Source organism: Drosophila teissieri, chromosome 2L, assembly GCF_016746235.2.
Source record: "Drosophila teissieri strain GT53w chromosome 2L, Prin_Dtei_1.1, whole genome shotgun sequence".
Classification (NCBI taxonomy): Eukaryota; Metazoa; Arthropoda; class Insecta; order Diptera; family Drosophilidae; genus Drosophila; species Drosophila teissieri.
Genome location: NC_053029.1, coordinates 3,882,420 through 3,900,585, shown reverse-complemented (window position 1 = coordinate 3,900,585; position 18,166 = coordinate 3,882,420). Strand labels below are relative to the sequence as shown.

The following is an 18,166-nucleotide window of genomic DNA, read 5'->3' as shown; positions in this document are numbered from 1 at the left end:
TTCTTTTTAAGTCTTTCGATTAGATTTATAATAAAATCATCTTTTATTCATTGACAATCATTTCCATACTGTTAGGGAAATCCATGTGGCTATGCTCATAGCTAAAAGCTCAAATTATTAGAAGTATAGATTTTTACATATAAGTACTGTGTTACATACATAAGAACACAAATAGTTTGTAGCTCTTTCCATTCCTATAGAATTTAGCGCTCAGAGCTGGCAACACTCTCCAGCAACAAGAGTTTTCTTTTTTTTTGCGCGTGCCTTGCATAAAGAGCTTACCCAATGAACATTCTTTTGAAAAAAAACGATTAAGTTCTCAATGCCAAATCCAAATTAAGACACGTCACATTGAATCGGAATTAATCGAAATTTAATAACTTTTGATTATATTGCTGTTGGAGCTTCAAAAGAACAATTTAATTAAGAGAGTGCAATAATTTATTTGTAAATAAATTATAAATTATCCTGTTATCAGTGAAGCAGATAACTGTTATCATGTAAAATGTTTTTTACAGTTCTAAGCTTTACATTTAGCGCAGACTCGAACCGCGACTGTTTGGTTAGTGGAAAAATAAATGTCTAGCAGACGTTAAATTCGAATGTAATTGTTGAAGTTAGCCAAAATGATTTTTTTTATTATGTGCCAATAAAGTTAGGTATTCTACTAAGAACGGGGAAACCCCCGTTTTCGGCTTAATTTTTACAGATCGGGGAAATGATAGGCGTTTATTGAATCAGCCATTAAGATAAGAAAGACCATTTTTGATAATGGAACTTTATTTAAAAGCAAACAAGATTTTCATTTAGTCAACAAATAGCTGCAGCGAAGACATGTTGTGTCTCGGAATATTGTTTGTGTTCTTTTTGAGAACAGTAGTCAGCCAAAATGGCAAGGAACTCTGTACTCTACTATCCATCTGTGATAATCTCACAGCCTTGAAATCGGAAGTTGCAGCTATACGGTAAATAAGTAATTTCTTATCTGAAATCGCAGTGAGGAGCAAAAGCGCCAGGCAGAAATTTTGGAACGTTTAGACAAGAAATTCGACTCTTGTATGCCCACTTCCAAATACCCAACCAGCTGCGCCGGATCATCGGAGAGTAATCTTGTCATCCGCGTGCCTAAGTACAGTGAAGAACCCTTTGAGGTGATCAGGAAAGTCACGGAGGGGGATGGACGGTAATCACGCGGAGAAACGATGGAAGTCAGAACTTTTTTCTTGAGTGGATGGACTACAAGAAGGGATTTGGCCAACTGAACAATGAGTTCTTTATAGGCATGGATAAGCTGCATGCGATGACTGCCTCGGAACCGCAGGAACTTCTAGTTCTTCTGGAGGATTACGAAGAAGATAAGCGATACCAGTTGTACGATAACTTCGTTATCGGTTCCGAGGACAACGACTACATCCTGGAATCGACCGGAAATTCGACTGGGGATGCCGGGGATTCACTTGAATATCACCTGGGCATGAAATTCAGCACCAGAGATCGCCAGAACGACTTCTGGGGAACACCGAGCTGTGCCGAAAATTTTATGGCCGCTTGGTGGTACCGCAGTTGCCATACGAGGTAAGCAAAGACAGCACTGATTAAAGTTATACTTCTTATTTTCTTTTTCATTTTATTTTCATTTTAGCCACTTGTTTGGGCGTTATGGCAAAGACAAATCCGGACTAGGCATACTTTGGCATACATTTGGATATAATATTTCCAACGCCTCTTATATGATGAAGCGAGCACAAATGTTGATAAGGCCAAGAAGGGTTTCTAAATTATTTTAAACTCTCATAAATAAAAATGATTCATACTCTTCTGCGAATCCGAATAGCGTTTTTGTGCTCTATATCTTTGTTGATTAGACCTTTAAAAACCTTGATATGGCTTCCCAGAATATGATTATCAGATAATAAACATTTTTGTAAATTGCATTGGCTTCGATTTTGGTTTCCATTGTCTCAATAATTAAGCTCATAAATATGCCTTAAATAGTCATAAATAAACTTCAGCTATCGCCAAGTGCTTTTTCCAGGTTAATAACACGATTTTAATGGTTTTTCAATTAGTTTTCTTTTATTTTCGGTGTATATACAACAACTTAGAACTAATTCGTTTCGGCAATAGTTAATGGTAGACTTAAAGCTAATGGATGGAATGATTTAAGTTTACCACAAAAATAAAAACAACGGGCGGGCGTGTTCGTCTCTCTTGGTCTCTCTCAATCGTAATCTCGATTCTAAAAAGTATACTATAATTTTTAAAGGCAAACTAAAAGCTACGAAGCTGTGGTGGCTGTTATCCTAAACGAAACTGACAAAATCAAGTGCAGGAAAACAAAAAAATTCAAAAAATAAATGTATTCTGTATCACTGAAAACGCTAAGCTTATAAACAATTACTAATTCAAGTAGCAACTCTTACTCTAAACATTAAATACAAATTTGTCCTAGTATTTAGTCAGTTCCGTAAAGGCTTAATGTGTGGAGTGAGTGTTAAATTAGAGTATGGAATTGATGACGGCCCTTCACATGGCCGTTTCCAGGGGCTGACTGTGACTACGTCCGTTTGTTTGCAGTGGCTGCAGACCACCCGATCCTCCATCTTCATCGAAATCTGTTTCGAGTAGAGCCTCCGACTTGGAGCGGTGGTACTGATTGGTCAGTGGTGACGGTGTCGTTGGTGACGACTCCTCGGAGGCGGTTTGGTAAACCGTCTTGGGGCGCCGTTGCGCCTGTCCACCCGGGGGCGCCACATTTGGTGCGGCCGGTGGTTGGGCCAGTGGCCTTGGTGTGCGGTAATGTGATACTGGAGCTTTACTACTCCTCACGGCAGTATAATACGAGTCCGGACGTCGCATGTCCGCTGGTGTTGCCTGCTGACTACTGGGCACCGCAGGCGCTGGGCGGTACAGTGAGGACTCTGTAGAGTAGTTGAATTGATCTAGCTTTTGATCAAAGGGCAGAGAGTCGCCGCTGCTTCGGTGGGGCATAAAACTGCTATGCGAGCTTCTTTGGTACTCGGGCAGATTCTGTTTGAGTTCGCTAAGGAAGGCCAAGCCTGGTTGGCCACGCCTTCCGGCAGGAGTGCCTCCTTCGGTTCGCAGTGGCAAGGTACTCGCATTTCCATAATAATCGGAGCCACCCTCATCGATCTCCTGATCTGTGTGATGTATGATTGGCGTATCCTCTGCCACGCTGGTACTAATGGAATTTGCTCGGGTGTTACCACCGTAGGTGGAGTTATCCCGGAATCCTTCGTTACGGTAGCTTAACTCAAAGGCATCGGGTTCCAAGGCAGCAGCTGCAGCTGCAGCGGCTCTCGCCCGATGGCCACTCGCCTTGGAAATGGTGGCCACCTTGTGACTTTGATGATCCTGGGCAGGCTGTGCTGGTCGCAGGGCATTCTGATTCACATACTCGTTGTAGTGGGGCTTCTGTTCATAGCCCTCAAAGCTACCAGCCTCCGAGCTCAGCACACTCTTGTCCATGGAATCTATGGAACCATTGGCCACCATCTGCTTGTAGTCCTGACTCTTGGACAACGTTCCATTGCTGGACATGTTCTGATTAGCGAAGAACCAATAGGGATAACATAAAATGAGGTAAAAATAAAGAAAATAATCAAATAAAAATCAGTGGATAATGAAATCAAAAGCAAATCATACATAATTGGGTCTTCGGCGAAGGGAACCCTGCGGATCGATGCTGTTCAAGCTGCGCAAACTCTGCCGAATACTGTTCCTCCTCTGGAGTCGTTGGGTGTGTCGATGCTTTGATTTGGCGAACCAACAGAAGGCCACCAGGATCAGCAATATAATGGCGAGGACAAAGGCTGAGATAATACTGATGGCAAAGATGTCTGCACGCCAGGATAAAGGATCAATGATCACCTGAAAAGAAATACAGTTACTAACCAATGTTTATATTCTATTATTTCTTGATTTTTTACCCTGGGATCCGATTCGCAAATGAAACCGCGCTCCTTGTTGCAATCCTCGATTTCGATTTCCCCGAACACAAAGCTCGTGCAGCGATCTATGTGATTATAGTCCTGAATCCAAACCTTATCCGGGTATTTCAAGTGCCTCATCTGGCTCTGCAAATACTTCCATAGCGTAGTCTTATCGGTGCGTATGAATGGCATTGTCGAGTTCTCCGAGCGACAGAAGTCTCGAGCTTCGTGGAAAGTCATGGGAGCTCCCACATAGATGAAGCAGGTGTCATGGACCAGTGCCCAACCGGGAGGACATTTACCATCCAGTATTGTCTCATTGTTCATTTGGAAGGGCACGGCCAGGACCTCCAGAAGCATAGGATCATCTGTAGGAATAAAAAAATCTATAGCCGGACAAGATATATTGATTTAGGTGCAAACTCACCTGACTTATCTCTGATACGAGACTGCACCGAGATGGTATTGTTATAGCTCCAGTAATTGTGACGAGCATCGATCTTAGAGCTCCAGGTTTCAAAGGTCCTAGTTAAGAAAAGTACAATATTAATAACCTTAAATAGGTTAAAGGTCTTATTTGCATCTTACCTGTTTTCATAGTCAAAACTCAAACTACAGGTAGGAAAGTTGTAGAAAATGGAAGAAATGAAATTAGAAATTAGATTGCCATTAATAGAATAGTAGAGCAGGCACAGAACAATTGGAACAGTTTAAAAATTATAATCAAATAATAAAAAGGTGAATATTATCTTAAATAAATTAAATAAAAACTGGAGTAGTTACATGGAATTGTTGACTGTGAGCAGCTCATAGTCGTTTTCGTGGTTCTCGAAAATATTGTCCACATATTGCTGCCCCGCTGTTCCAGCCACAATTGTCGCCCTGGTCATCCAGTTAGTGGCAAAATTCCTAAAAACGAATATTTATTATAATAAGCACATCATTTAAAAGATGTTTGGGAACTTACCTGTAGAAACCATTGTGAGCCGTTGTCTGATAGATCTGCAATCGCACCTTTTCGAAGCCAGAAACCTCCATGATTCTGCCACCCACATTGCTGTGCACATAGTTGTAGCTGAAGTTGGACACCACTTGGCACAATCTTATCACATCCTCATAGCCAGCCATATTTTGGGCAAAGTAGTTGCGATAAAGCTCCACTTCTTGATACGGCGAGGATTGTCTGCCTTCGACGTACAGAGCTGGACGATTGCGATTCCTCATAAAGAGATTGTGATGGACAAAGCCTCGAAGTGAAGTGGCTGAACCTCGAGAATCGGCTCTAATCCGAAGACCACCTTGATTTTCTGTTATCAGGTTGTTCTAAGAACGAGAATAAGCAAAAGTTAGCCTTTAAATTGGGAAGACACAGAATAAAACCCAGACCTACCATAAAATACAATGAGTTCATGTTCTGCACATCCAAATTCAGAGCCGAAGTGCAGGTGGAGAAATTGCCATACAATTGTCGGCAATTCTTTTCTATGCGATTGCCAATCAAAGTCAAGGTGGGCGTGACCTCGCCGGCAGAAGAGTAGGTAACCGCCCCCTTAATCGCACCTGAGATGTGAGTATCTGTGATGTTGTGCAACGCATCGCGATCTGCAAAGTATTTTACGATTAAACCAAATATATATTTCCGATAATTTAAGTAGCTTACATTGACCCAAAGTGGAAATGGGCACAGTGACGACCTCAGCTATGAAACCATGTGTTTCGGGAGCACCACTGGCCACCAACTGGAGACTCATCGTTGGACCTTTGGTCTTGAAGAAGGATCTTTGATTATCCGTATCTGATTCGATTTTGCCCAAATAGGTGGCAGTCACATTGTAGATATCACCGTCGAACAACTTGATAAAATCGGTTCTGCCATACAACTTGGAGTGATTGAACAAATTGGATTGAAGCAGTCTGAAACCGATTGGCTTGGCACGAAAAGCGGAGGTGAAGATCTTCACGCAGTTCACTGGATTGTTATCATATTTGTAGTAGATCAGCATGCGTTCTTCGATGGTCAGCACCTTCTGGGGATCGCATATATCCACCAGGGAGAAGAGCTTGTATGGTAGATCCAACTTCTTCAGGGGCGTGAAACTAGATTCATCGCTATCGCGGCCCTCGCCACTCAGAGACACAATGCTAATGCCGGTTCCCAAAGTTTTGTTGATGTTCAGGTGATTCAAATTCAGTTTGCCACTGGGAGCAATCATGTTTATGCCGTGATTAGCCGAGTTCTCTATGCTCACCGAGGTGATTGATGGGTTCTTGTGAATGGCTTGAATGGCAGCTGCTTTGTGATTATGCAGTATGCCTGCCTGTTCGATCCTGACGAACTCCAACTGGCTTTCCCTCAATGGCAACCTCGCATGTGACCTTGTGTTGTGCAAACGATGTTCATATTGGATTTCCTCGAACTTGGAGTTGGCGAACCGAATGCCACCCCAATAAACTTCATCGTCAGCCATGCCATTGCAACTGACAAAGACGAACGCATCATCCCAACGGCATTCGTGGCGGTGTCCATACAGTTGACCATTCAAACGCTCGGCACAATCCTCCATTCTCTCCTCGTCACCTCGACACTCCAACGGCTGCACCCACGACCAAATGCGCGTCAGTGAGTTCGTGTGGAACTCTATCCTGCGATCATGACCATAGTAAACATTCAGCGGATCGTAGCCCAGTTCTCGACAAACCACTTGAGCATTCCGCTCGGTGAATCTGCTGTCGCAAATGGGAACCCACTGCAGAGTGGTATGATTGAAGTACTCCAGAAATCCCTCATTTAATCCGAACAATCCATCGGCATCTCCTGTGCAGTTGCTGGCACTGGTGCACAGTCTTATGGAATCGAATTCGGTGAGTGGAGCACTCATATCCTCCAGCGCCCGTTTCTTGGGCTGCACATCGATCAGAGATTCCCTGGTGGCATTTCTAAATGGCCTCATCACGATGGGTGATTCCCTGTATCCAATGGCCACTAGGGTGCCCAAAACCAATATACCCACGTTGGGTTCGAATTCCATAGTGACGCCATGGTTTATAGTCAAAGTTTTGCCGGGCATTACTGTTATATCGGAGGATATATAGTAGGGGGTACTCTGTTTCGTCAACAGCAAGTCCTTGTACACTCTACCACCTCTATAGCTGCTCAAGTCTATCTCCTGATCCTGATTGAAGGGTATCACCACAGAAACACTGGCATCGTAGCTGTCTTCGATGAGGAAAGGCTGATATATGACGTCCGCATGATCGTTCCAGTTGTCAAAGTCGAATATCTTAGCCTCTATGAAAGCGGTATCCTTGGTGCCCCACCAGTTCTCCCTTGCCTCAAAGTAGTTGTTCAGTCTGGCCGACCTTACACCTGCCACCAAATTGTAGTCCATTTCATTTTCTGCTATCAGATTGCGATACAGTCGCACATTCTGGACGCCATCCAGTCGAATCACTGCGGTGGGTATTTTATGTTGTTTCCGCATCCTTCTGGCCGCCTTCATATAGTGATTTCTGTAGTTTGCGGTCATGGTCACAATATTATTTCCTTTGAAGCTGTTAAACTCAATGCTGGCAGGCACTTGTCCAATGATTTCACTCAGGGAATCCGCCTTGAAGAGCAGCACAAACTTGGCGTTATTCGACTCAAAACGATTGTTGTCAAAACGAAGCCGCTTTTCCATTCCATCTAGCGATATCAGTGGTCCAGGACAGTTATTCTCTCTGAAGACATTGGAGGTTATATTGAAGACTGTATAGTGACCGGAAACGGAAATGCGGAAGTCGCGATTTCTTTGCCAGGTGCTGTTGCCGAAATAAATCGAATGGGTGAAGTTTTCGTTGTACTGCCACACGTATGGCAAAGACACCTGAAAATGGAAAAATACAGCTTAGCTACATTGCAAAGAAAATATAAGATAGAGGCATCAATATTACCTGAAAACCGCCATGAGTATTCTGCTCAACTGTAGTATCCTGTATGACGTAATGGAACAGGTTGTTCGACGACCGCAGATCCTTTGACATTTGCCGTATACCAAGTCCATTTTGGGTGATTAGCGAGCCATTGACGTGCAGTGTAACCTCTGATAAGTTACTGGAGATCACATCCCAGAATGGTGACCTGATGAGTATAGCCTCTCGTTCATTGTAGCTAAGCTCAGAGTTGATAAGCTTGATTGATTCGTTGGCTTTCCGCAAATAATACTCCCCATTGTCGCCTATGTAGCGATTGTAGTAGATGCCCGTAATACCCCTTAGATTTTTTTGTATCTTCGTTGATCGAATAGTTAGAGTGGGCACAGCACCGCTGACAATGCGGTTCCTAATGTTTTGAACTGGAGCTGTGACTGTGCTCAGCATCAAAACAGCTCCTCCCAAGGCCTGCAAGCCGCTTTCGTAGTAAATTATAATGCCATAACTGCTGCTGGTAACTGGGAATACGTTTAGATCTCTCTTAACTTGCCACAGATCACTGCGAATATTCTCTGTCCTGGCATTCAGGATGTTTATGCTCTCTGTGGACAGATTGTGTATGGGATTCAACAGCTGTATACCAATGACATAACCAGCTGGACATTGAACCACTATTTTGCGATTGATATTCTGGCCAAGTAGCTCTTCAGTTCGTATGTACTTGTGCTCGAAGGTCCCCAAGTCGATGTTGCTTATTTCATGGGGCAACAGGTAAGGATCGTAATCTGTATCGAAGGAGTTGAAATCTGTGGCCATGTTAAACCATCCTCCAATTTCCTTCTGATCCAAAGCAGATATCACTGCATCGTGGGAAACACCACTGCCTTTGTTGTCCTTGATGATGGATCCCGAGACTCTGAAGTCCAGTTGTTTTAGGCTAATTCCGCTTCCCTTATTGCCAGAGAACTCTGAGTTCTTGATGTTGTTCACGGATTTGCCAGCGTATATGTCGGCATATATAATACCCAAACCGTCTTGCAGATTGTTGACGATTCTCACATTTTCCAGATTGTGACGCGCATGATCCATCTGAACTGCGGGCTTAAAGGCATTGGTGGTATAGTCGAAAAGTCCGGCCTTTTCCACAGTGACATACTGTAGGTCCGCCCTTTCGGCCAACATACTGAACCGAACTCCAGCCCAGGCACCCTCATAGCACCTGAGACCCACATCGTTTTCATGGCTACAGGTGTTTTCGAACTCGTATTCCGCGCGGCACTTGGTCACGTCTCGATCCTGAAGTGTGCACCTGACATTGGCCATCAAAATGTCCTCGGAAGTGCCGGCATTTGGCAACTGCGAGCGAAGTAATCTCCAATCCTGCGGGTTCAGGGAGTAGCCCAATTGGTGGCAAACCAGCGCTGCATTCAGGACATTCCAGCCATAATCACAGACGGTGCCCCATCGTCCCTTTAGGTAAACCTGAAGTCTTCCCTCATTGGCACCCGTTCCGCCGACCAATCGAACTGGAACTCGCGGTACACCATCCGAGGGTATTGCTTCCGTTTCCATATCGATGGCCTCCGTTTCGCTATCCAAATCGATGGTTTCCGTGTCATTTGATTCGCCCATTATCGTTTCTCGCTTCAAAGTGAAGAGTATATCATCGGGTCTGCGTCCTCTGGCTTCCAGTTTTCCTGCCACCATCATTCCCACACTGGGCTCGAATTTGAGAGTGGTACCTGGCTGGAGTATGAGCTTGCCACCAGGTCGGATATTGATGTCCTTGGTTACAGTATACGTTCCAGCTGGAACCATGTCCTGACCATCCACTTCGCCACCAATGATGTCGCTGCCCTCGTGGAAAAATCGGGGCACCACAGTGGAAACCGTGATCATGGCCGTGGAGCCTGGATTGGAGCTGTGCAACAGGTATGGCAGGTAGTTTATTTTGGCCAGATTGTAGCGATCGTTGCGATGGAAGAGCCGAGCGTATATCTTGTTCTCATCCGTGTGACCCAGCCAATTGCAAGTGGCGTTGATAATCTTACTTTGATCCGTGAGCTGAGAGCCGATTTCGTACATGGAATCCAGATTGTGCAGGATGTTCCGGAATACGTCAACATTACTGGATCCCACGACAACGGGCGCCGCCACTCGGGAACGCGGATTCAGTCGACCAGCACCATCACTGCCTTCTGAGCCGGCGATTAGTGGTCCAAAAGCCTCCGTAATATTGTTACCCCTCACAAAGTTCCTCGTGAACAGTATATACTGTACTTCCGCTCTGCTGTAGGGCGATAAGCCGAGAGAAACCACATGCACTCCGCTGTTTCTCATAAAGTAGTTACTTTGTATGATCAGCTTGACCGGGAAATAGTTAAACTCCGGATATATGTAGTCGTTGTTGATGAACAAACAACCGTAGGACCCAAAGCGGAACATATTGTACTCGATGCGTCCTTGAAGATTCAAAGCTGGGCTCAGATATATGGAGTTTGCTTGGGAGTATTTGAACTGATTATGTCCTAGCTGAAGTTGCATATTGGGTCGTCCATTGGCAGTGGCTTGGTAGCAGGATTCAATGAATATATCATTCTGTTGACTGCCGTTGAAACTGTTGCCCGTGATGTTCACCCAAATGGGGCGACAGAAGTTGCCGTGAAATACTCCAGTCTCCAGATTACCACCGATCTGCGAGTACTCCACCACGCTGGTTTGGTTAAAAGGAATGTACTCCATGCGGTTCACATCGGATGTCTGATTCAGCCAAGTGGCCACGCCATAGCCCTTGTTGGCAGTCAAGGCCGATCTGGAGATGTTCCGATTGCCACCGTAATAGGTGATGTTAACACCAGCGCCATTGTTGAAGCTAATGTTGGAGCTGGTTATGTTCACGTCTCCAGCGCCACTCGTCACATGAACTCCTGCAACATGGCCGTTTCCGGAGACGGAACTACTGTGCACATGCAGCTTGGATCTTATGTTGTCGATGGCCACACCACGACCTCCATTGTCCTCCACCGTGGACTGCGACACCTTGAGATCGTAGGCCACCGAGTCGCCGGACGTCATGCGGAAGAAACCATTTAGCTCCTGCCTGGCATCCGCTCGTATCCTCACAAACATCTTCTCCCTCGTTGAGGTAACACTCTGGGGCCTCGTGAAGTTCCTGGCCTTCCATTCGAACAGCAGGCGATCGTTTGTCGAGGCTCCATCGTAGATCTCCACGGTGGCCGTTTCGTTTTGCATCAGCACAAAGTTCTCAAAATGGAGTGTGAGCAGATATCCTGGTCGTGTGAAGAAGTACTTGCCACACTCCTTGCCAGATCCTGCGTAATATTTCTGCGTAAAGGACAGCGAAATGGGATACGTTTGGCCCGACGTCGTGGGCAGCGTGCAAAAGTCATATATGCTGGCACGATCCTTCCTCTCCGTTCCCCTCAAGTCGTGTCCCACATACTTGATACCGTCTGCAGCGTTATCCACGATGGAACAGCCATCCAATTGCACTGCGCCTTGACTGGAGTTCACGAAGATGCCAATGCCATTGCACTTCCGCACGGTGACATTTTGCAGCTGGAATCCTGCCCAGGGACGTGTGCTATTGAATCCCGTGTAGGCCGAATGACTGATCACCACGTGCTCCATTTGCGGTGGCAGTCCTTGGACTTCCACTGCCGACTTGGCACTGAATCCTGCGCCATTTCCCGCCCTTATTATGTCCACATACTTCAGACGTGACTCCGATTGGGCCGCATACACGATGTTATCCCTGCCCAGCGCCTTTGTGGATGGCGCATTGTCGAAGTATATGCCACGCCAATGGCCCAGAGTCTCGGAATGGACGGGCAGGCACTGGATTCCCAGATCGTTGTGATAATCACAGGCACCAGCTCCCATTTGTCGCGAGGTCCAGGCGCAATCCTGAAGACTTCCTTCGCCACCTCTACACTTGGGCTGCTCGTACAGGAGGCGGGGATAATATCCTGGTGTGCGCTCCACCCAATTCCAGAATCTGCCGCCTCTGTAGCCCAGCTGCTTACAAGCCACTCCATAATCCGCCAAAGTCCAACTGTTCAGGCAAAATATTAACTTATTAAGAGAGTGATTCTTGGCATTTAGTTTGCATTACTCACTTTCTGGAGTTGGAGCAAACCGATCGCCATGCACCCTTGTGGAAGAGCTGCAGTCTGCCCTCCACGGGAGTGGGTCCATCCACCAGTCGAATGCCCTTCTCCTGGTCATCGGGCAGCTCCAGCTTGTAGTTGGCCGTGTTACTCTGGGATCTCAGCACAATTCTGGAGGTCGGTGTGCCCTAGAAGGTATATTTATTAGCAATTTTAAATGTAATACACACTAATAAATATAAATTTAAAGAAAAAAATAAAGTTTTTTTTCAATTATAATTTTTTTATAAGTCATGCGTTTCTCTTGAGCTCAACCATTTCACTGCGACTCTGTTTCTCTCACGTAGCATGCAATTATTTCAATTATGATATCTTCTCGCCACTTGGCCTTCGTTTGCGAATGAAAAGCGACATGAAAAGTATATAGTATATGAAATTTTCGAAGTAATTGGGGCATCAATTAACACCTATGCAACGCAGATCTCCAAAACGAAGAGTCGCCCACTGTCGCAAAGCACTTTTATTTAATTAACAGCAAAGCGCTGTGAACTCTTAACCCTTGAGAGCCCATGACTGACTCACTTGTGTTTTGCATATCCCCAAAAATAAAAAAAAGTGTAAAATATCGTGAGCTTAGAATTGGCTTAAGAGTTGGACAAAGCTAATTTAATCATTTCCCTTTCGGTCTGTGGAATTGTCAATTATGCCACTCCGACATTCACTTAAATCTAATTAACCCCCGGTGACCCCTTGACCGCTGATTAAGTGGCTATAGAAGCTCAGAAGCAGAGCGGAACATGTAAAGTGCGCGTCATAATTGAGAGGAAGTCAACTGAACTTGGCTGACCCAATTGTGGGGTTAAAGATGGAGCAGGTCCTAACCTACCACATACTGTATTATGGCATCCACATGCATTCCGCTCATCGCTGCCATACGAAATGCGGTATCTCCCCCTTTCAACGATGTGTAAATAAGACAATTGTAATCTTATCATTGCCATAAAGTCAACAATGGAACTTCAGTACGAAGCTTTTCGTGGTGCTTATCACTGGCAAGATTACTCATAGGGCAGCCTCGACGGCTGATAGCAACAGGTGCCGCTTAATCATTCGCAAATAGCGAACAGGTGAAGGCAGAAAAATTACTTCAGACTATGAAGTTACTCTATATGAATAGAAATATTTGCTCAAGCGGGTTTCAAATAATTATTTATTATTAATTGCTCAAGTTGTGCTATTAGAACCTGCCTATAAATGCTTCATATCATTATTGTAATGTGAGACTTCATTATGAATATCATTTGTCGTTTCCTTAGCTCATCAAAATAATATCATTTCATTAGGGCTTCTAATTAGTGCCATTTCCTCAGCTAATTTCATACAAACACTTTCCTTTCACCCTGAGGCATTTTATACCCTCTATATTGAGTTTAGCCCCAGTCAATCAGGCTCAACTTACTAAAACGTCATAAATGCCTTTTACTTCAAGTAAAATTTTAACCAACTTTCAGTTTATATACTATATACATATATATTTCATGTAAAAACTGCTGCACCTAATAGGATTTTCCAAGTTAAGGTTCTAGGGTTTCCCCCTGTCAATCATACTCAAGTTACAGCCCGCCTTTCCGAATGTGCCATAATGAATTTTCCCCATTAGGATTTTCCGACTTACCACCGCCTGCAGGACGCCGTTGATTTTGAGTCCTTTGGTGGGGGCAAACTCGATGGTAACACCCGGTTCGATGGTCAAGCGAGCACCACGCAGGACCTCGATATCGTCGCGTGCCAAATAAGGACTCTCGCTGCGCCGCAGGATTCGGTCGCTGAGGATTTCGCCGCCTTGCAACTCCGTGTACGACGCAGATGACGTCATCGAGGGGGTTGAAGCCTGTGGCGCCACGGTGACGTCTGCGCCGGAATGTCGGGTGGCTGGCAAAAGTTGGGTGGCGCCATCGAGACTGGCGAACTCGATGTCATTATCCTGCAGCAGTTCCACCTCTCTGGAGTCCTCTGCCTGTCGACTTTCTTGGCTGCGTGCCAAGTGGGTCGAAAAAGCCAGCGTTACGACCATCCATAAACATATGGTGGCCCATTTTGGATGCCTGTGGGGTTTACTTGTCCGCTGGCTTTGGTTGGTTTTATGTCGTTGCAGCTTCATTTGTGCATCGTTTTCGTATCACTTTTCGTTGTCGTTAAATTTGGTTTACTTTTGCTTTCAATTAATTACTTCACTAACGGTTTTTATTACACATTCGCCATGGCAGTTTCGTGATTATTTAACAGCTGAGGGAAAAGGTTGGGATATATTAATTAATTAGTTGGCCTTCCTTTATCATAAATTCAAATAGATTTTATTATTAGTTTATAGTTTCTGAGCTTTTGCGTATTATATATTTCTCATAGATTTTATTCAACACAATTTTTACACAATAATTTAAATCAAAGAAGTTTTGTTTGAAGAATTCATTTCAAATTCACTTGATTTTGTATATTTAATTTTTATTTTTCATATTCATTTATTTAATATTTTAACTTCATTTTCTAACCACTGCTATAGTTTCACTTTTTGGCTTTGTTTTGAAAAAAGGGTAAACCCTTTCAACAGTTTTAATTGTTTTCAACGCACTTTTCTGTTATTTTTCATTTATTGTTGCTTTTTCAACACCCCAATCTGAAATATCTTGAGATTTCCCAACAGAAACATGAGAATTTTGGTTGGCTTCATTGTTAACAAATTTTTCTGATAAGCCACCAAGTGAACGGGCCCAAAAAAAAACGATTCAGAAAACAACAACATAACTTCTACCACAACACACACACATACACATACACATAAACATATCAGCTTTTAGAATTTTCTGTTTTGACTTTTCCCAATTTTCCCATAAAAACACGTCCGTACGCAAAGAACCGTTAGCAACGACTGAAAAGCCGAGAGGGTTTAGTACATTGCATTACACACAGCTAGAGCGAGACAGAGCGATTGAAAGAACGGCTGAGCAAAAGAGAGCGGCCGATGAACAACAATAACAAAAGAAATGAGACAAACAAACAACAATATGTTAAATATTGGGGAGTTGTTGTTCGAATTCCCCCACTTTCGTAAAGTAACTGTAAATGTGGAGGCACTTCATTCATGCCCCAAGAGAGAGCGAGAGAGAGAGAGAAAGGCTGAGGGAGAGAGAGCGACGCACGCACCGCAAGTTCGTGTTATTCACCAAGTTTTCTTTTATTTTCCTTCGGTTACGTGTGCGTAGTAAGAAGAAAGAAGAAAGCATTTCCACCTTCGGCTTATGGACTTTACCAAAACTTTCCCCCACCCTCACTTTACACTGGCAGAAATTTTACAAAGTGAGGATCATTAAAAGAACCTGACTAAATAATATAATATAAAGTTGGTAATTATAAAATATAAAATAATAATAATATATATGGATTATATTCTCGTATATTATTTGCACTAGATTTGTTACATAGTAAGTTCTTCGAATTGAAGGTCCGTTTTCTTCAGTGCACCGCCAACATTCTTGATAACAAACATTTTAAATTTATCGAATATGCAAAGCAGCTTTATGGGGCGGGGTTCTGAGGTGTGGGGGGGAGGAAGCAGGGGCAACGGTGCGTGTGTGGATTGTATCTTGTATCTGGTATCTGGCATATGACGGTCGATGGATGTGACTCAACTGCAACGCTGAATGTTGTTTTTGTGGTTGCCGTGACTGCATTCGAAGTGCATTCAAAAGTTTATTGTCTGTCTTTTTATGGGTTTATTAACTTTAGTTTGGTTTTGGTATGCGCTTTGGCTTTTTGCGCTTTTCATAAGTTAAGTGAACGCAACAAAAGTGGGCCCATGATTGAGTTTTGATAAAAATGGCATTAACCTCAATGGTTGTGTACAGTATAAGTATTTCTGTCTGTTACAGTTCAAGTTCTTGAAAAAGTTTCAGTCCAAATAAATGCATTAAATGATTAGATAAGATTGCGAATAAGTTAACTGCAAAAAGATCATTTACGAAAATAATTTTGGTATAGTATAAAGTTAATCAAAAAGAATTAGTTCTGCAGAAAGAATATTAAACTATATTTTAAACTAGTTCCGCCAATTCTTCAATCACTGTACATTCTAAATCTGTGAAATTCAATTCCCCAAGCAGTGTTCTAGTTTTATTGAGTGAATGGTTTTCTCTGTGAATGGTTTTGTGGCGTGAAAGGGCTTTCCCGCTGTGCAGCTGTTTTTCGGCCAATTTTACAGTAATTTAATTTAGTTTCCGTTCTAGCGGAGAAGAGTTCAACAACCCTTTCAACTAATGTGGTTAGAATAATGCCAATTGTCTAAACAATTTTATGCTCGTTTGAGATTTTGTAATTGTCCAATTTGTTTTGATGTACCCAAATATATAGAATTCGTTAGTCACTTGCCGGCTTCAATGATCGTTGCATGACTAAGACTACCCACACACATGAATTGCTACTTATATAGTTTCTCTCTAGAAGATGATCATGATGATGAAGCTTGACCAGCAAGCTTGCATTCCTATTATCGTAGATTCTAGTGAATATACACGTATTTTGAAAAAAATAAACATTGCCTGTTTTTTGAAGAGAGATATGTGTATATCTCCACAAGACCTGTTGCTTTGTTGTTACATTTTATCTATGGGACTTTATAATGCACCGGTAATGCCTGTAGTCTTTCTTCGGCCTCTCCTTATCTGCGGCAAATGATTGATAATGCCTCACTTCCTCTTACGCATGCGAAAATGTTCTTTTAATTCACTTTTTTCCGCGTTTTCATAGCCAACCTGTTGTAACCAGAATGGCAACGCGTCATCGGCTTCCATATTCAATTGCCAGTCGAATGACTAATGCAGAACGGAAGTAGCAGCGGAACTCCGAGAGGAACTAGAGTGTAGGGGACAACCTGTCTATAGGGAGGGGATAAAAGGCAGCAAAGCGGCATTAAACAAGTGTAACCAACGTTGCGGCTCGCTGAACGCATCAACTTAAAAGTTGCAGTTGCAGTTTATTGGCCACAAACCAACGCGAAAAAAAAGGAGAAATAAAACTAAAAATTGCCGTAGATGAGGCAATTAGTTGCTGCCAAGAAAGCGTGCAGAAATGGGAAGAAACAGAGCAACAGCTAACAGAATTTTCGGATCAATCTTTATACTCCGCTGATTTTCTTTTCAGGCAGAACTTTATTAGGAAAATCTAAAAAACCTTGAAGGTGGTAAAATTCTCGTAAATTGAATTTAATTTTCAAAAAATCATGAATCACAAAACCGCATCTCCTTCATTCCGAATTGGGAGCGTTTTAAGTTCGTTTTCAGTTGAATTCAATTTGCACATAGACCACCAGTTTGTAAGTGGCACAAACTCGTAAATTCGATTCTTTTGCTCCAGAATCCTATCACTTTTAGCCGTCATTTAATGCGCGTCTTGTATGTTTTCTTTGTGTACTCCACTTGGCGTTTCGCAGTGTTGGTGTGTTTGGTAATACTTTTTTTTGGTGGTGCCACCAACACAACCTCACTTTTTGGCCAAAAGCTTTGGCTTTTCACTTGAGGTTTGCTTGAAAAATATCAATTTAGACACTATTTTATCACAGATATGCGGTTTTATCTCTTGAGTAATTATTTTGGGCGTTTTAATACCGATTTGTTAGCTTTTCCGAGGCGACGCTTATTGCATTTAAGGCGCGGTCAGCCAGCGATCACTCACACTCTGAAGAACCGACTGTACGTATACGTGACAGCCAAGAGAAGAAACAACAAAGCACCGTTGAGATCAATAAGTTACTACTGCCAAGCGTTATTTTCCCCGATCAAGCGCTCACGTCCAACATCGAACACCTTCTCAACCGAACTGAGTGCCGTCTCAAAGCCGAAAAGCTGAATAAACTGAACACTGAACGCTGAACGCGACGAGCGGCACAGAGCGCACTGAGTTCACAAGAGAGGAGCCCGTCGTCATTCAAAGTGGCCAGGTAAACCCATCTGGCCCCAAAGCTTTTAGCTTTTTGGAGCGGCTGAGCTGTGTGGTTACTGCCCGTTTGAAATGCCAGTTCGCACTCCAGTACTCCACTCTCAGTTGCCTTGGCCGAAATGCTAAATGTGGCCAATGCAGCGGCAGTGCCAAAGCTTCGGGTTCGATCCGCACAACAGCGTT

At 43.5% G+C, this 18,166-nt stretch overlaps 2 protein-coding genes across 3 annotated transcripts; one reads left to right on the top strand and one right to left on the bottom strand.

Annotated features, from left to right (window-relative positions):
- The first annotated feature begins 833 nt into the window (after window positions 1–833).
- LOC122626537 (ryncolin-4-like) lies at window positions 834–1,933 on the top strand. Of its 2 annotated transcripts, XM_043806835.1 has the most exons (3): window positions 834–965; window positions 998–1,575; window positions 1,643–1,933. In XM_043806835.1, the coding sequence occupies exons 2-3, from the start codon at window positions 1,232–1,234 to the stop codon at window positions 1,785–1,787; spliced, it is 489 nt and encodes a 162-aa protein (XP_043662770.1). In that variant the 5' UTR covers window positions 834–965; window positions 998–1,231; the 3' UTR covers window positions 1,788–1,933. The 2 variants fall into 2 exon arrangements, with proteins under 2 accessions (XP_043662770.1, XP_043662769.1); XM_043806834.1 differs by having other exon boundaries at window positions 834–1,575.
- Window positions 1,934–2,089: 156 nt separating this feature from the next.
- On the bottom strand, window positions 2,090–17,852 carry LOC122614977 (protein bark beetle). The gene is made up of 13 exons (XM_043789784.1): window positions 17,720–17,852; window positions 13,671–14,281; window positions 12,005–12,183; window positions 7,887–11,940; window positions 5,614–7,819; window positions 5,344–5,555; window positions 4,921–5,276; window positions 4,737–4,862; window positions 4,542–4,565; window positions 4,381–4,478; window positions 3,951–4,321; window positions 3,667–3,891; window positions 2,090–3,564 (listed from the first exon to the last, which is right to left on the bottom strand). Exons 2-13 carry the CDS (start codon window positions 14,154–14,156, stop codon window positions 2,527–2,529), a joined length of 9,375 nt encoding a protein of 3,124 aa, XP_043645719.1. The 5' UTR covers window positions 14,157–14,281; window positions 17,720–17,852; the 3' UTR covers window positions 2,090–2,526.
- Between the last annotated feature and the right edge of the window lie 314 nt (window positions 17,853–18,166).